The sequence below is a fragment of the Nematolebias whitei genome, chromosome 10 (assembly GCF_014905685.2).
Source record: "Nematolebias whitei isolate Nwh7 chromosome 10, NemWhi1, whole genome shotgun sequence".
Taxonomy (NCBI): Eukaryota; Metazoa; Chordata; class Actinopteri; order Cyprinodontiformes; family Rivulidae; genus Nematolebias; species Nematolebias whitei.
Window position 1 is genome coordinate 10414763 of NC_056507.1, and position 17763 is coordinate 10432525.

General features: G+C 41.0%; 1 protein-coding gene across 1 annotated transcript in view; it reads right to left on the reverse strand.

The window, feature by feature from the left end:
• Positions 1 to 1637: 1637 nt before the first annotated feature.
• Positions 1638 to 17763, reverse strand: part of nlrc5 (NLR family, CARD domain containing 5) — a 34917-nt gene continuing 18791 nt past the window's right edge. The window contains exons 25-54 of the mRNA XM_037683301.1: positions 17170 to 17217; positions 17040 to 17069; positions 16704 to 16787; positions 16531 to 16614; positions 16034 to 16123; positions 15902 to 15961; positions 14736 to 14828; positions 14565 to 14648; positions 14382 to 14471; positions 14235 to 14300; positions 12502 to 12585; positions 12283 to 12366; positions 12062 to 12148; positions 11933 to 11989; positions 11766 to 11810; positions 9850 to 9933; positions 9685 to 9768; positions 9525 to 9608; positions 8101 to 8175; positions 7488 to 7571; positions 7327 to 7413; positions 5742 to 5840; positions 5549 to 5632; positions 4333 to 4416; positions 4114 to 4197; positions 3962 to 4045; positions 3805 to 3882; positions 3112 to 3195; positions 1807 to 1890; positions 1638 to 1725 (exon numbers count right to left, since the gene is read on the reverse strand). Of these exons, the coding sequence (XP_037539229.1) occupies positions 1638 to 1725; positions 1807 to 1890; positions 3112 to 3195; positions 3805 to 3882; positions 3962 to 4045; positions 4114 to 4197; positions 4333 to 4416; positions 5549 to 5632; positions 5742 to 5840; positions 7327 to 7413; positions 7488 to 7571; positions 8101 to 8175; positions 9525 to 9608; positions 9685 to 9768; positions 9850 to 9933; positions 11766 to 11810; positions 11933 to 11989; positions 12062 to 12148; positions 12283 to 12366; positions 12502 to 12585; positions 14235 to 14300; positions 14382 to 14471; positions 14565 to 14648; positions 14736 to 14828; positions 15902 to 15961; positions 16034 to 16123; positions 16531 to 16614; positions 16704 to 16787; positions 17040 to 17069; positions 17170 to 17217 (2353 nt within the window). The remainder of the gene's footprint in view (positions 1726 to 1806; positions 1891 to 3111; positions 3196 to 3804; positions 3883 to 3961; positions 4046 to 4113; positions 4198 to 4332; positions 4417 to 5548; positions 5633 to 5741; positions 5841 to 7326; positions 7414 to 7487; positions 7572 to 8100; positions 8176 to 9524; positions 9609 to 9684; positions 9769 to 9849; positions 9934 to 11765; positions 11811 to 11932; positions 11990 to 12061; positions 12149 to 12282; positions 12367 to 12501; positions 12586 to 14234; positions 14301 to 14381; positions 14472 to 14564; positions 14649 to 14735; positions 14829 to 15901; positions 15962 to 16033; positions 16124 to 16530; positions 16615 to 16703; positions 16788 to 17039; positions 17070 to 17169; positions 17218 to 17763) is intronic.

The window sequence follows — 17763 nt, forward strand, 5'->3', positions numbered from 1 at the left end:
TGCACCACTGGGTTTACCAGTAGCAGCCCCATTGTGATAGCTGCCACAGTTAGTTGACCTTAGCCAACACAAAATTGGCCATACCCCAATCAGTTTACAAATACTGAGCTTTGACTGAAATTTTGACAGATTTCAACATAAAATTTTGTTTAAAACTGGCATGAAAAGTGGCGGGTGAAGGGTGATAGACATTTCTTTAAGAAACGCTGGGCATTCAATGCTTTTTTATTTTTTCAGGACTTTTAACAATCAGTTGTTTCCAAATTGATGAGATTAGTATAAATGAGTTGGTTGTTTTAGGACTACTTCTCACACAATTTGTAGGAGTTCCAGTTTTTCCCTACAGCTCTTCGACACTAGATGACGCCAACAGGCTCACACCTGCGGACCATTATCCTAATGAGCTGTAGGAGTATAAATGGCAGTTGATTACTTCAATCCGACACTGGTGCATTGTCTGCCTACCAGCCGTTGTGTTCCTGGCCTCTTTGTGTTTTGTAAAAACTAAAGCCTTGTGTCACGTGTTTCAGCACTGACTCCTGTGTTTCTCCTGAGCCCTGGACCTCCCTGGTTTCATCGTTAAAGCCTCCGAGTGATTCCACCAAATGTTCCTTGCTTTCCACCACCTGCCCACCAATGCATGCAACTTTTCTGGGACCTCCTCGTTTGTGACTACTGGAACTATTGGACCCTCACCCATGCAATGACCAGATCCTCTGATAGTAAGAGACAAACATCATCTTGAATCAGACTCAAGGATCCAAACCATCATATTAACTCTTGTCCTTACTCTCTAGGGTTCCTGTCCCTCCCAGCCAAGTTGCAGCACTACTGTTGACTTAAAATTTTATGAATAAACACTGTTAACTTTTCCTAGTCTTGAAGCAGCTCTTTTTGGTCACATACTGAGTATTAAGTAAATCATTACATGATTATAATATTTTCTCAGATGTTCCATGTTAATACCAGATGTTCTTATGTATTTTTACTAAGCTAAACTAACAGGTCAACCTCGGGGGGGACCCTCCGACTTGTCAAAGCTCCAAAGCGCCTCCCATTTTTCTTAAAGAGACACGCTGCTCACTCCCTCACTATCCATCCTTCGGTTCAAACAGTCTTGTACTGCCATCCGGTGGTCTAAAAAAGGTACTACATGCAAAACAAATTAAACATTTCTTCTTAAATTTGACAATAATTACTAATTATTGTCACATTTCAAACAATATTATCGTTTATCGCAATAATTTCTGAGACAATTAATCGCCCAGCAAAATTTGTTATTGTGACAGGCCTAGCGTTAAGTTAAATAAAATAAAGACTTTGGCACCAGAGTAAAAACAAAACAGAAAAGACAGCATCAGATCATTTCAGCAGCTGACTGTTGTGAAACAGTCTCCAGTTTGACATTAAAAAACGTCTTTTGTCCGTACGACAGTTTAAAAATTAAACTAAAGGAAACGTGAAATTTGAGTCGCTGAATAAAAAACCCTCCAGTTCTCCTGACGCTCGGCGAGCCTGCAGAAACATTGAAGAGGAAGAGTTCCTAAAATCAGAAGTAAAGACACTTCTTGAGCAGAGGAAGACATTTTAGCTCTGCTTGTGGCTGAAGCGGGTCACCTCTGGTTCTGCAGAACCCATCACATGATGGTGGAGGAGAAGTTCAGCCTCCTCTCTCTCAGACTGAAGCTCTGAGCTTCTCTCACTGACACCCGGTTCCTCCACAGCCTGAGGGCACAGAGGAGGAGATGAAGTGAGCATTAACAGATCACAGATCTTCACCAGCAGGTGAGAGAGCTCAACGTTCACCTGATGAGCTGCAGAGCGGGGCAGGACTTCATCGCTCCCTCCAGGGCCTCCACTCCAGAAACACTCACACTGTTGCACTCCAGACTAGAAGACGAACACAGAAACACTCACCTCCTGAAGCAGCACACACACATTTTACCATTTACAGTTAAAGCTGAAACAGGATCGTTCACACACTTCCTGTTCTGTCTGACGGTGAAGCTTAAGGGATTTAAATTTTGTCATCTTCACAGAATGGGTCGAAGCCCGGGAGGAATGAGAGGCCAGGGTTTTTATTACCTGTCTGACTGTGTGCATCACAAAAACAAGAACAAGAAAATAAGAAGAATGAGGACAAGAACAACAAGAACAAAAAGAACCAGAAGAATCAGATGAACAATAACTTGAACAAAATGAAAAAGAATTAGAAGATGAAGAACAAGAAGACCAAGATGATAAGGAACAAGAACAAGAAGAACAAAATGATAAACATGAAAATAAGTTGATATCAAGAAACAAGTTGTTAAATCAAGATATAGTGTAAAAATTTCAAAGCATGTCTTCTCTTGGCTTTTTTTGTTTTGAAGAAAGACTTTGTGAGGAGATGGCATGGTGGCGCAGTTGGTAGAGCTGCTGCCTCTCAGTGAAAAGGTTGTTGGATCAAATCCCAGATGAAGGGCTATCTGCGTGGAGTTTGCATGTTCTCTCTGTGCATGTGTGAGTTTTCTCCGGGTACTCCGGTTTCCTCCCACAGACCAAAAACATGCATGTTAGGCTGACTGGTAACTCTAAATTGTCCCTAGGTGCGAGTGAGTCACTGATGCTCATGTCCAGCTATCACTGTGTGAGAGGTGGGGGACACCCTGGACAGGTCTCCAGTCCATCACAGGGACACACAGAGACAAACAACCATTCACTCTCTCACTCACACCTAGAGATAATTTAGAGTTACCAATCAGACTAACATGCATGTTTTTGGTCTGTGGGAGGAAACCGGAGTACTTGGAGAAAACCCACACATGCACAGAGAGAGCATGCAAACTCCACCCAGAAAGGTCCGTGGCCGGGATTTGAGCTGGTGACCTTCTTGCTGAGAGGCAACAGCTCTATCAGCTGAGATTAACGGTTTACCACTGAACACTGGCCCACCCCCCACAGCATTTATGTCAAACATGTCGAAGTTCCACCTGTACAGTTTAATTAGTATTACTAGAATGTAACAGAGCTGAAAGGTATAACTGAATAAGAATCACACATCTGTCTATGATGGGTCAACATCTGGATTCTGGTCCCAGCAGAGTGTTTATGCAAAAGTTTTAAACTCACTCGATGCGAGTCAGCTGGAGGCAGAAAGGCAGAAGTTTGGTGAGCTGCAGAGCGACGTCGTCGCCGCAGTTATTCCAGCCCAGACTGAAAGAACAGGTGTTAAAGAGACAAAGAAGTTTTTTCTTAGATTCTCTGTTTAAATCATCTCTGCTCTTTGTGTTCTCTGGTTTTGTTTATTACAAAGAATGAACAACATACTTTCTAAGAGCTACAAATAATAAAAACTACCATATTTTTTGGACTATAAGATGCACTTAAAATCCTTTACTTTTCTCAAAAATTGACAGTGAGCCTTATAATCCAGTGCAGATTATGTATTAATTCTGGTTGTGCTCACTGACCTTGAAACGATTTTATGTGGTACAACTGAACAATGTTGAGAGTTACTTTGAATAAGTTGAATAAAGTTTGACTTATCTGACTGTTTTGTTTCACTTAATGCACCTAATAATCCAAAAAATACAGTAGATTAAAAGCTCACGTTGCAATTTATCAAACTAATTCAGACACGATCTACAACATAATTTAAAAATTACCCAAAAAAGTCTAGAAAATGAGTAAATAATCGTTTTTCCAAACACATCAACTTCATAAATCATTTATTATTTAAATTAAAATATTTGTTAATTTTATATAGTGTATTTGGAATGAGTTCATTTTTATTCTACGGTTTGTTGTGATTGTTTTATTTACCCCACATCCTGTATGAGGGCACAGTGAGCCAAACTGGCCACGACGTCGCTCAGCTCTGAAGTCCCAACAGACGTCAGGCTGAAATCAAAGATTCAGTCGAAGAATCAGACAGACGTCTGGCTTCTTACAGTAAAAAATATCAAAAACAGGATCTTACTGAATCTTTTTCAGGTTTTTTAAGCTCGTTATTGCTTCGGACAGACTGGCTGAGCCTTCTTTTCCAATCTGGTTTTCTGAAATGCTGGAGAAGACGTTGGATTAATTCATGAAGAAGAAATAAAGCAGATAATTCAGCTGAAGCTGACTTACTCCAGCACAGTGAGGTGAGTCAATGACGGGAGAGTAAGAGCCATTCTGGCTGCAGAGGCGTCTCCAAGACGGTTACTGGACAGACTGGAAGAGAAATAAAGCATGTCTGATAAAAATAAGCTGTCCAGGAAAGTATAAGTTTGTTATAACTTGTGAACAGGTTTGTTGTTTGAGAAGTTGAACTGTGGTGTTTGAGCTGCAGGTGGCGTTGGTTCTTACTGGAGCTCCTCCAGGAGGCCACAGCTCCTCAAAGCGTCGAGCAGCTTCTCTCCTGATGGGTCACTGATGAGGTTCTTGGAGAGACTGGAGGATAAAAACACCAAAACTAACAGAAAATCTCATTTAAACCCAAGAACATGTGAGATAAAAGCAGGGGGACACCAGTGCTACCTGCACCTGTACTTCCTGTTTTTAAAAAATGTTTGTTGATCACATTTTGTATGTAATGATGTTGATGGTCGTGTGGAGTTTGAGCCTCTCTAGGATCATTTATATGCTGCAGTTTTGTACCCTGCTGGTAGAAAATGTCAACGTCTGGGTACAAAAGTTGATCAGTTTGTTTACAACAGGATCACGAGAAGACCAGCCCCAGACAAACACTGGTTTGTGTTTTTATTTTTTGACTGCTTTCTTGTGAGCAAAGTCACAGAAAAGATGTGAGAACTGTGACGGATGCTCTTCCTGACACAGCCTGCAGCCTTGGGATTAAGGGACCACACTGACCCCCGAGCAGAAAACATTAGACTATAAAGAGGAGTAATGTTTTATTCAATTTCGCCATCTTCTACCATTTATCTGTATTCTGGTCCAGGAGAGAAACCCAGACCTCCCTTTACTCAGCGACACTCCCCAGCTCTTAGTGGAGGAACCTGAGGTGTTGCTGAACCAGACAGGATATAAAGTCCCTCCAGAGAGTTCTGGGTCTTCCCTGTGGCACAGGTCTGAAAATCCTCCAAAGGGAGGTGTCCAGGAGGCATCTTGATCAGATGAACCTCCTCAGAAGACTCCTTCTGATGCAGAGGAGCAGCAGCTCTACTCTGAGCTCCCCCCGGATGATGGAGCTCTTCACCCGATCTCTAGGTCTGAGCCCCCACCCCCACCCTACAAAGGAAGCTCATTTCAGTGGCTTGGATCCAGGATCTGGTTCTTTCGATTCTGATCCAAACCCAATGACCACAGATCGGGGTTGGAACGTACACAAACCAGTAAATCCAGTGCTTTGCCTTTTGCCTCGACTCTTTCTTCACCAAGACAGACCAAAGCAACACCCTCATTACTGAAAATGAGGCCTCGATCCATTCATCCATCTTCCGCTCCGTCCTAGCATCACTCGAGAACAAGACGCCCAGATACCTGAACTCCACCTGACACACTGAATAAACTAAAATACATTAACTTCCCCTCGAGCTGTTTACCCATTTAATTTGTTTGTTACCTGATCTTCCTGAGCTCCTTCCAGTTTGGGAGGACTGCAATCAGCTGTTCTGTCCCTTTCTCAGCCATCCTCCATCCATCCAGCCTGATGACACAGCAACATGACTGAGCTCATCCTGTTTTTAAGAACGACTGAAATCCGATTGATGCCTTTTCCAAACGTGCAGCAAACAGCTGAGACATGAAATACTCACTCGATCTGCCTCATCTGCGTGAGTCCTTCCAAACCTGCCAGGAGATCCAGGACTATGTCAACTTCAGATGTTCCCGAGGTTTGTACAATCTCGTTCAACCTTTAGCACACAAACACAACTATTATTGACCAAGGACTCATCGTCCACACGATGACATCATCTCAAAGAAAAATGACAGAACTGGTCCGGGAGGATTTTCCCTCACATTTTTTGTTTTAGGGAATAAACTCAAAAATATCTGTGATATGAGATGAGCTTAGCATTAAACATCTCAACAGTCTGTCTATATCAGCACCGGGCTGATTACCAGGAAACGTGAACCCAAAGTGGCTGTCGTCTACACCCCCAACCCAAAACCTCTAGACCTGAATGTAGCCAAACTTTTTCCCAACAGACTTTCTGTTTATTTACAGAAACAGTCCTCCTCTCTGTGCCAATGATACATCAACATGTTGTATTTTGATTTAGGACTTGGCGATATATTGAGATTTAATAAAATACTGATATATTTTTATACAAAATGAGACAACATCTTTATAATGATATAATTGTAAAAAGTGACGTGAGGAAAAAAGTAATGCTACGTTCACACTGCAGCTCTTAATGATCAATTATGATTTTTGCTCAGATCCGATTCTTCTGCAGACGTAAGTAAATATGGACGCTACACATGTTAGCATGTGTGATTCTAATGGTTGTGTATCAGAAACCAATAAAAAAAACTATCTGACATGCTTGTTTGGTCCAGTGTTTGCATTAAATCTGGCTTCTTGACGGCTCTTCTAGGTGAAAACAAGCTCAAGCATCCATCACGTCACATTAGCATCGATACGGTCCGACACTAGCGTTAGCATCATCTGCTGCAGTAGATTCGTTCAGGACATGAAAAATTAAAAGAACAAAAATGAAGCAGCTGTTCTTCTATTCTGCAGCTGAAGACGTGATTTAACCTGCGTGAGGTTGGGATCATTATTAACACTTGAATCGATCCGCTTACCTCGACAGCGCTGACGTAAAAGTGGAATGAAATGAGACGAGCGTTCGGTGAAGTCGCTTAGAAAAACATCGATATGGACCTGATTCGGAATCACATATGAAGACTTGAATTGGATTAGACAAAAATTGGACTTGCTCCACTCAGAACGTTTTTTGTATTGAACTTTTTTTTTTTTTTATGCCCCACTCAGACTGTCATGAAAAAAATTGATATGGGTCACATGGGGGCAAAAAATTATAATATTGGACTCGGACCCGTTTGACTGCAGTGAGGACACAGCCTAAGAGCAAAGAAGAAAAGGGGGTGTGTTGATGTAAGGTGTTAAAAAATAAAATGTGTTAAATGTTTATTTTTAAAGCAGACATTTAAAATGTGTAAAAGACAAAAGAAAAATGTGTGGAGCAACCAACCACTAACTCTTCCACACTTTAAAAACCTCCACTTTTTATGAATCGACAGTGACTTACAGATGTTGACAGTGAAACTGTGACAAAAGACCCGGTACTGCGTACCGGTCAGTACCGGCCCACTTTGAAGCAAAAGAACAAAGTCAGAGGAGACTGCTGCAGCTTAGGAGACGGTTCTTACCTGAGACTTCGTACGGAGGTAATGTTCCTCACAGCTTGAGCCAAACACACCCAGCTGTTCCTGTCCAGCTGTGACGCTGCGTCCAGGCTGGGATGAACCACAAACACACGTTTGTCTCAAACTCATCCAGACTTCATGTACACACAGAGTCCGTGTCTTACCAAAGATCTTCCAAACGTCTGCACAGTTTCAGAGCCTCGACGAGCCGTCGCCCCCCCTCTGCCGACCACACGCAGCGGGACAGACTGCAGCACACCACGACACGTTTCACACATTTACACCATGATCCCGGCACGTTAATATGGAACATCACAATGCTCAAAATTAAATAAATAAATAAAACATGATGAAACAAGAATAATTTATGTTTTTATTCTTTTACTTCATAACTTTGGTTTCTATGATAGCTTATTTATTTCATAATGACTCTTTTCAGCAGAATGATTTCAGCTGTCAATCAACGTCAGTGGGTTGGACCTTCACGCCCACTGACGTTGATTGACAGCTGATGTCATTCTGCTGAAAAGTGGCATTATGAAATAAATAAGCTATCATGAAAAACAGATTTATGAAAAAAATAAACCAACCATCATGGAAAACACAATTATGAAATAAAAGAATAAAAATGAAACATTTTCATAATAATGAGCTTAGATACTTATTTCAAAATGCTTTATTTATTTATTTCATTTTGAGCATTTTGGTGTTTCATAGGTTAAAGGTCCAAACACACCCGACAACTCCAACACACTTAACGTCGTTTCGTGTGCTTACTTTAGAGATCGAAGACGAGGCAGCAGTCGGGCCAAACTCTGAGCTGCAGCGCCGCTGATCAGGTGACCTGAGAGACTTCAGGACAGACACAAAGACTTGTTTTAAACAATAACATTTATAACATACTCGCTCTTAGCCGGAGAATGAAGAACGTGTGACGTTTCACAGTGCGTCAAAACAATGCCACGATGGAAAGACATCAGCAATGACTTCAGAAGCAACTGTTTGTGTAAGGTGAAGGGTCACTTCAAATGTATTTCTAAATAAAAGACAAATCAAAGCAGAACTGAAGCTGTTTTCGTGCACCAGGTCCTGGGATTCCTGCTGATCCACAGAGGTCCAGTTCTCAGGTCTGAACCACTTCTCTGATTAACGGATTCAAGTCCTGGTGCTCAAAGAGTCATATCTAAAAGTTTGCATTGGAGGACGTCTGCTCTAACCACTCAGCCCCAGCCGCCCTTAATTAAGCATGAAAACAGGAAATAACCTGAAGTCATAGCTTGTGGCTGTTAGTCATTTCAACAACAACCACACAGTCTGATCCTGACCCAGAAACTAATGAGATAAATTAGGGACGCACGATATTATTGGCATGGTATCGGTATCGGACGATATTAGCGTCAAAGTTCAATATCGGACATTCCATCAAAATAACTAACCGATATAAAAGATGCTGTTTTTGTATGACAGCCCAGTGACAAGGATGCCTGCAGCGCCAGCACAACGCGATGACGTCACGCGCGCCCACCTGATGTCACAGTGGAGAGGAAGAAGTCAAGATATCGGCGGTGTGGAAGTTTTATTTTTTGTTGGTGATGACGTTGGATTCCGAAGATTTATGGACAACGTTGAGCCTCGCTACATCTTCCCCAGTCAGAGATATTTTTCCGACGTAACGTTAGCCGAATGACAAGCCGTCATTTCCGACATCAGTGAGAAGCTAACAGCCGATAGCACTTGGGTGAGTTTTACCACAGACATTTGGACGTCGTGTTAGCCCCGTTAGCATGATTAGTCTTATAGCACAATGGATAGACAAAAACTTTGAACTTTAAAAGTCTTTCCTTCATGCACAGGAGTGCAGAGGATCCCACACTGCAGCTAAGAACGTGGAACAGACCTCCACAAGTGAGACAGCATCACAGCTGACTAATGCTAATAAATAACATTTAACACTTTTCATTTAATATAAGTTAAAGTGCTCTGCATATCATATGGCTGTTACTGAATATATGTCACCAGCTCTTACAGCTGTTACACAATTTTTGTAGCAAATAAGCCTAAATAAGAGGGCTATGTTCTGACAAAGGAAAGTATACAAAATATCGGTATCGGCCAAATAAGTTTTAACATATCGACCAAAAATCCAATATCGTGCATCCCTAAGATAAAAAAAAAAACATGTTTGTGTTTTTATTCCTCACTTTAAGCACTGAATGGATGTGGACTGCAGGAAGACCGGAGCCAGCTCCTCCACCACAGACTCAGACCTCTCTTTGGTTGCAACACTGCAGAGGACGCAAGGTGTTCAGACATGCACATAAAACTCACCGTGACCAAACGTTTGGGTGTGAAAATGTTCACCTGAAGGTGGTGAGGTTTGGCAACAAGGGCAGAAGAAGAGACAGGAACTCAGCTCCATCTGGACCCAGTGTGTTGTCGGAAAAACTACGATAAATTAGAACAAGCAGAGATTTTATGGCATGTTGCTGTTGGACTTTACGTGCCATAAAAAAGAATAAAACTGACTCCAGCTGTGTCAGGGATGGACTCTGTAGGAGGACGTTCTTCAACGCTGCCAGCTGAGTTCCATGTGCAGAACAATCCACGAGGCTGAGAACAGCAGAGGGAAGATCATAAAGTTCTGGACTCAACTCTTGGACTTATGGTACCACTTTACAATAAGGCTCACCTTATAGATGCTAATAAATAGTTCATAGATATGTTATTAATTCCTCTATAAACACTTTATAAATCATTAATAACTGCTTATTATGCATTAATTAAGGGTGACAGAGAGACATAACTGACCAGTTTTTTTGCCAAATAGTGAGCCATATCTGTTCCTCTATATATATTTCATCTAGAGTTGTTATATTAAACATTTCAAACTAAGTTACTACCTTGTAAGAACAATAAGCTTTTGTAAACCTAATTTTTTTTAGGATATAATATTAGTTGTAGATACTTATAATGCAGTGAGTGATAAAGTACAATATTATATGTTAAAGAAATAAGTTCACAAATGTTTATTGTGCTTACAAGGTAGTAACTTAGTCTGAAATGTTTAATATAACAACTCTAGATGAAATTTAATTAAATTAAATTAAAAAATACTTCTAATAGGTAAATATATCGGTGAACAGATTTGTCTTACTATTTGGCAAGAAACGGGTCAGTTTTGTCTCTGTCACCCTTAATTAATGCATAATAAGCAGTTATTAATGATTTATAAAGTGTTTATAGAGGAATTAATAACGTATGTATAAACTATTTATTAGAGCCTTATTGTAAAGTGGTATCTTTTATTTTTACGACTCAATATCAACAACTTTTGACTGGTCCCCTGGAGCGAAAACGTTTTTAAATTATGAAATAATAAGATTCGCATAAGTTTGATCATGTCGCATTCATTTTTCACAAAATCTTTGTGTTTATTTTTGTAAATTATTATGTTTCTTTATGTTCTTTGTAATCTAATTATTTCTACATACTTGGTGTTATTTCACCCAGTCATATATCACAACGTTCAGCTCATGCAGCAGATGGATGCTGAGACTTTTGGTTTTTGTAACTTTTATACTTTTCAAAATATTTAACTTTATTTTCAAATATTTTCACCATAGAAATACATAAGGATCTCTAACTTCTTCGCTTTCTTTGAAATGTGCTTCAAAATACTGATTCTAGTTTAATCTTAAATTGCTTTTAGCTAACGTTCTGCATCTTTTAGCTTGCACTCAGTGTCTGAACTAGCCTTTGTCTATTTCTAAAGTTAATTAATTTGTGTAAAATCTGATTTAACTTCTGAACTAGTTTCTTTTTTCTGTGCGTGTTTGTAATCTAATTACTTCTACATACTTGGTGCTATTTTACCCAATGATGTATCAAAACTTTTAGCTCATTCAGCAGATAGACGCTGAGACTTTTGGCTTTTGTAACTTTTATACTTTTCAAAAATACCTTTATTTAGAAATATTTTCACCATAGAAATACTGTATTTTTCGGAATATAAGGCGCACTTAAAATCCTTTAACTTTCTCAAAAATCAACAGTGAGCCTTATAATCAGGTGTATTAATTCTACTTGTGCTTACTGACCTCAAATCGATTTTATGTGGTTATTGTGAATGAGTTGAATAAAGTTTGACTTATCTGATTGTTTTGTTTCGCTTAATGCACCTTAGCATCCAAAAAATACGATACATAAGGATCTTTAACTTCTTTGCTCTGACAACCCAGTTTTAGCTTCTTCAGCAGCTTTCAGCTGTCGTTCAGCTTTGGTTTCCACACTGCAACCCTACAGAGGTTGTTTAACTTCTTGATTTGTATCATAAAAAATAAAACAAATTGTTGCTGAATACTACTTTGCAAAGGCAGATGTTCTTCTGATGAAGCTGTTAAACAGCTGCGGATCACTTTAGGTGTTTAAAACTGAAAGAATACCTTAAGCTTGTGGCCATGAACTGAGCAGGACGTTCAGCTTCACGCCTAAAAAAAAAGCATTTTTGGATCATTTAATATTCATTTTTAGAAAAAGCAACGCTGCACACTGATCTACGAGAGATTCTAAAAGCTGGGCGAACTTTTGAATTAAAAGGTCTGATCTGTACCTGGAGGAGGTCGGCTCAGGGTTCTTGAGAGTCACGTGTAGCGTGTTTTGTTGGATCCTTTAAAATAAACATCATTTGTGTTAAAACACGCTGATTTAGGGTCTGCTGATGATCTGCTCGGAGCGTCACCTGATAGCATGAATGCTTCTGTTCACCTCCAGACAGCGACTCACTAAATCCACAGCTTCCTCGGCTCTGATCCAACTCTCCTCAACACTTAAACTGAAAAATATCCCTGTTTGTTGTCATCTGGGGTCGATCAACACCAGCTTCCAGAAGAAGCGACTGTAGATTTTCCAGAAGCGTAGTGTAGAACATGTTTCGTTCAAGGGATGTGGTGATTCTCTCACCTGAAGGAGCGTCCTCTCTGACCGCGGTTCAAAACTTTCACAAAGTTCTGGATCCAGTCCGACTGCAGCCCGTTGTTCTGTAATCTGTAAACCAAAACATCAACAGAGAGCAACTCAAGATACTACATCTGAATCCTCATCACTTCACAACTGTCCCAAGCTAAACGGAGACTTTTATCCTGAAAGCTTCAAATAGTCTAAAGGTCAATTTGTACTTACTGTAATCTGGTCAAAGTGGGACATTTTAATAAAATCTCTGCTAATCTGAGCAGATGGTGGTGCTCCAAACTGCTTTTACTGACCCTGGAAAACAAAACGGAGGAAACGATGAGTAAAACATCTGGTTCTCGTCACGTTAACAGATGTTGCGTTGTGTGCTCCGAAACGGTTGGTGTTGCAGTCACAGATTATAAAACGCCCCTGGTTCCGTCGGTAATGGAGGTTTAGTTTTCAGCGCTAGAAAGGCTGATTACAATGAGCTTAATCAACTCTGGGTCTCTTAACCTGGAGTTAAGAGCGTGCACGTGATGAGCCATCATCAGAGGAGCACACTCGTCTAAAAACCAGACCAGTCAAAATATTCATCCTTTGTAGAATTGCTTTTTATTGACTTTTCATCTGCTTTTAACTCAACCCCACATTTCAGCAGAGGAATGACAGTGTTCTTATGGTCTTGACTCTGGACTCAAGACGTTGGTTGGTGGACTTTTGAACTGCTCACAGGTGAGGATCAACCAGGTTCTCTCTGATGTCCTTTTGTCCTCTCAGGACCGCGTTCTTTCACTTCTTATTTCACTTCTTATTTATTTTACTTTGAATGATTGTCGCAGCCAGAATCCACAGCGTCACATCTTAAAGTTTGCTGATGTCATCTTGTCCCTTCTCAGCAGTGATGACCCAGACCCTGGACCTGCGGTCGTGGACTTCACTGGATGGTGTGAGTCTTCTTTTTTAAGGAAGACTCGAACTAAGTCTGCTTTTGAGGCTAATGTTTACGACTAATGTACAAACTAAGACTATATGATAACTTCCTTTTGTGAATTGCTGCAATGCTGCAGCTCGGCTCTTAACAGGAACTTGTAGGTTTGAGCATATTTCACCAGTTTTGTCCTCCCTTCACTGACTCCCTGTACGTAACAAAATAGATTTTAAAATTCTCCTGTTGACCTTTTGCACCCTCTTATCGCTCTGACCTACTTCAACCATACGTTCCTTCTTGAGCGCTGACATCATCTGACCAGCTGCTTTTGGTTGTACCAAAAACCAGGATGAAGCTCAGAGGAGATCCAGCTTTTTCAGTCGTGGGTCCTAAACTTTAGATTAATCTGCCCTCGACATTAAACAAGCCCGTTCACTTCCTGTTTTTAAATCCCTTTTAAAAACACATCTGTTTTCACTGGCTTTTAACGCAGTGTGATTTGATTTAGTATTTTATGTCTTTTCTTTTGATGCTTTTAATTAATTTTTGGTATTATATTTCATTAAATTGATGCCATTAATTTTTATTGTTAAGCACTTTACAGTTGCTTTTTTTTAATGTGCTTTATAAATGAATTTGACTTGAATGTTTTCAAGTTAAATGCTTGGAAATGGTCAATGACTTGAGAAAAGACTTGAATCGCTGCTCCTGTGGTGACTAATGGTGAAGATGTTGAGACGCTGGACCAAAATAAAAACCTTAGAGCTGCTCTTGGTGACAACCTGACCTTGGACGTGCATGCAGACTTAGTAAGAAGGCTCATCAGAGAGCTCCATGATGAAACTGAAGGAGTGTGCGGTCACGGTGTGAACACATGACCGTGTATGTTGTCATTAAAATAAAAAAATCTTTTAAAATGTGTACAGAGGTAATATAAAACGTACATTCCCTGCACCCTTTGTTTAAAAAGATGAAAACTACACAAAGTTTTTAAAACCTGCACATTCAAAACATGAGACGTTTAAATTCTCACCTCAGGGTTTGTCCGGCGCCTCGGTTCCGCCCGAACCAGACGAGACACCGCTGCTCCTCTCCCAAGCTAACGGGTCGGTTTCCACAGACAGGAGCGGATCAAACGCAAGAATTCAACAGTTTGTTCTGTTTCTGTGGCGAGACTCACCTGACGTCCACCTCAGAGACGCTGGCGCAGGTGCAAAGTGTGCCGACCACATCCAGCAGCCCCCGTTGGCTCAGTCTGTTCTTACTGAGGCTGAGGGGCAAAAAACAAGCAGGAACGTTTTCACTTCCTGTCCGATCAAACGTCTACAACTTCAGATACAACCGAACCACAGATCCGTCGTACTTCATGTAGCTGCTGATGTGAAGTTTTGGAAGAGAATCCACCAAACGTTTCACCCCGTCATCGTCCAGCTGGTCCTCAGACAAACTGCAGGCAGACGCATCAAAAATGAGGAAACAAACAGGAATATTTGTGACATTCTGGGTAATAATGTGCTTTATTAATGGCTCGTACTCGAGATAAGAAAGCTGCTGATTGTGCTGTAGGATCTGAAGCAGCCTGTTCATTAAAACAATGTCGTCTCCTTTGAAACAAAAACCTGTGAATCTGTGAACAGACACACAGAAACAGAAGGATTAAAGCACAGGCTGAATACAATGACTGATTTTCTTCTTGAACATTTCTTCTTGTTCATAGAGTTGCGTTTGGGCTCAAAAATCTGGCCCGGCCCCAGCCCGTAGCCATCATTTCCAAACACCACCCGACCCGACGAATTAACAGTAAGTACAGGTTCAACCCAAAACTCCCCCCGACATTTTTAATTAAGCTTTGACTGCTTATATAGTTATTGACGGTCGGCGGATGCGTTCGGCTGAGTAAAGGGGGCAGAAGTTCGGAGCTGCTTCTGCCAGCATTCTGCATTATTCAGACACGGACCCTGCTCTGACATGTCGGATATTTTGTGATCTCACCTGTCTGGGTCATCGGCCGCACGCGTCCGCTGAGTGCAACGGCTGAATGAATGTCCATTTGGGCTGATGGATCACTGGCAGTAGTTCATCTGAAGCTTAACTGAACTTTTTTGCCTCTTTCAAGGCCGGTCGGCGTGTGTTCAAATGGCCGCGTGCGGCTGGTGATTGTATCGCAAGCCATGTTGCCATATAATTGTATTGTCAGCCACGCGCATCCGCTGATGCAATCAAAAGCCCGACAGCGACCCGACCCGCACATTATTATGACCCGGCCCTAATCCGGGTCGGGCGGGGCCAGCCGGGTTCGGGTTAGCAATGACAGCTCTACTGCCACCTTCCAGGCCCGGGCTTCCGACTTGGATCAGCTCATGAAGAGAAATGATGGGAGGAGTTCTGGTCAGGTGGAGGATGACCCTCAGCTACTACCACATCATACTTTAGCTCACTGTGTGTGAAATTAACTGGGCTATAGCCTTCTTTTGTCATGGTTAGCTGTGGTGGCCATCTTGAATTAGAGTGACACCAAACATTTTTGAGTTCTAGACGTACATCTAATAATTACTTACTGGGAGTTTTATTTAAGTTTGACCAGTGGTTCATGAGATATTTTGCTAACACTGCAGAGAGCTAAACATACACACACACCTTTGCCTTTAGAGTCGGGCGATAAAAAGCTATAACTTTAGTCTTTATTCAATTAAAACAGACCTGCAGTTCACTTGTTCTGCTTGAACTCCATCGAAGGTAATGAAGGATTCGCTCTGAGGACTAAAGAGCTCACATCAGACATTTATCACAACACATTTAACTGTTGTAGAGAATATATGAGGTGAGTCGTACCTGAGCTCCACTGATGAGACTCGCCGACCGTCCGTCAAACAGCTGATCAACATCAGAGCGTCAGCCGTGGACGAGATGCTGCAGCTAACACTGAGGGAATCAAATATCAATAATGATAAATCAATCTCATGTTCCAGTGGAAATCACTGCTGGATTCAGGTTAAACGAGCAGTTTGTTTCCGTCGCAGAGGGATCGGAGTAGCGAGTGTTTCTAGTTTTGGAGATTAATGTTTTTCTGCACTGGAATAAAGAGTGAGGTAAACCTAAATGTTTTTAGTGCAAGATATTCAAGTGGGGAGGAGTTACACTGTGTAGAAGAACAGAAGTCGTTTTTGTTCATGTTTATTGTCCGAGGCAGCGCAGAGTAAGAAAAACACTGCTGTAAATAATGATCGACTTTGTCTAAATCGCTAATCTCTAACTCCAGTCAGATTAAATAATCCATGATTCATTTAGATCATGGAAAAGGTGCAGATTTAAATATGACCGAGTCTTACTTTAGTCTCCGCAGCAACAACATCTTTGGCAAAACTCTGAGCAGATTCTCGATGGTTTCCTCAGAGAAGGAGCAGTGAGAGAACCTGACACAACAAACATGAACATAAATATGTAAATGTGTGCGAGCACAGCTATATTCAAATCAGACTGTTTATGCAATAATTGAACTTACTCCAGCTCCAGATATGAGCGACTTTGGAGCAGTTTGTTGCATATTCTGGTTACATCAGACGGCAGGAGGCTGCTGTTCGTTATTCTGTCAAATAAGAAGATAAATATTCAGTTTTCATCAAATCTGTTGACGTTGTGTTTGTAACATACTCATAAAAACAAAATCTAAACAATATGTTTCTCCTTTGGATGGTTCTTAAAAGTCCTTAAATGAAAAATCTGTATTTTTACACGAGTCAGTCGCATGACTCGGCTTTAGGAGAACTTTTAATCTGTTTCATTTAATAGTTTATTTCTTTAATAGCATCAGCTGACTCCTTCCACTGGTTTACTGCACCTGAATAACTTTATCTGAAGTTTGTCGTCACTAAAAAATGAAAAAACAGAAAGTATATCATGAACAGTGAAGGGGGTGGCATGTGGGGAATATTTAAAACTATTATTTTCTTTAATATCTTGATTATTACCTCGTTTCGGGGCTGAATCGTAGGGTCACCAGGTTTTTGCCTCCTTCACTTTAAAAACAAGAAGAAAAGAGAAAAAGTTTAAATTTTCAGCTTTTAGAGCTTATAGATTTTAATGTGAGGTAAAGAACCGTTCGATCAGGAATCCGTATATTTAAACAACTTTATGAATTTTGACCTACAGGTAAACAACAGCAGAAAATTAAACCCGTGTTTCCTTTGTGGATCCCTGTCAGAACCATAAATCTACATACCATATTTCCTGGAGTATAAGTCACAGTTTGTTGCACAAATTTGCAAGTCCTGCGACTTATATACGTCTTTTTTTTTCATATTCATAATGTAATTTTTGACTGATGCTTGAAATGTTCATTCATTCTGACATGCTGACAGAAGGCTCCGCGGCGGTGCGCCACCTATCCATCCACCCATCAGTTCATCCATCCATTCAGCTCTACAGCGTTCCTCCACCGCCGGAGTGGGGAGGAAGGGGGCAGTGAGGCGTGTGATCCATGGACCTGGGAAGCAGCAAGGTGCGGGCGGGGGGACGGGACACTGTAGAACTGCAAGCCACCTTTGTCCCCACTCCGGCGGCGG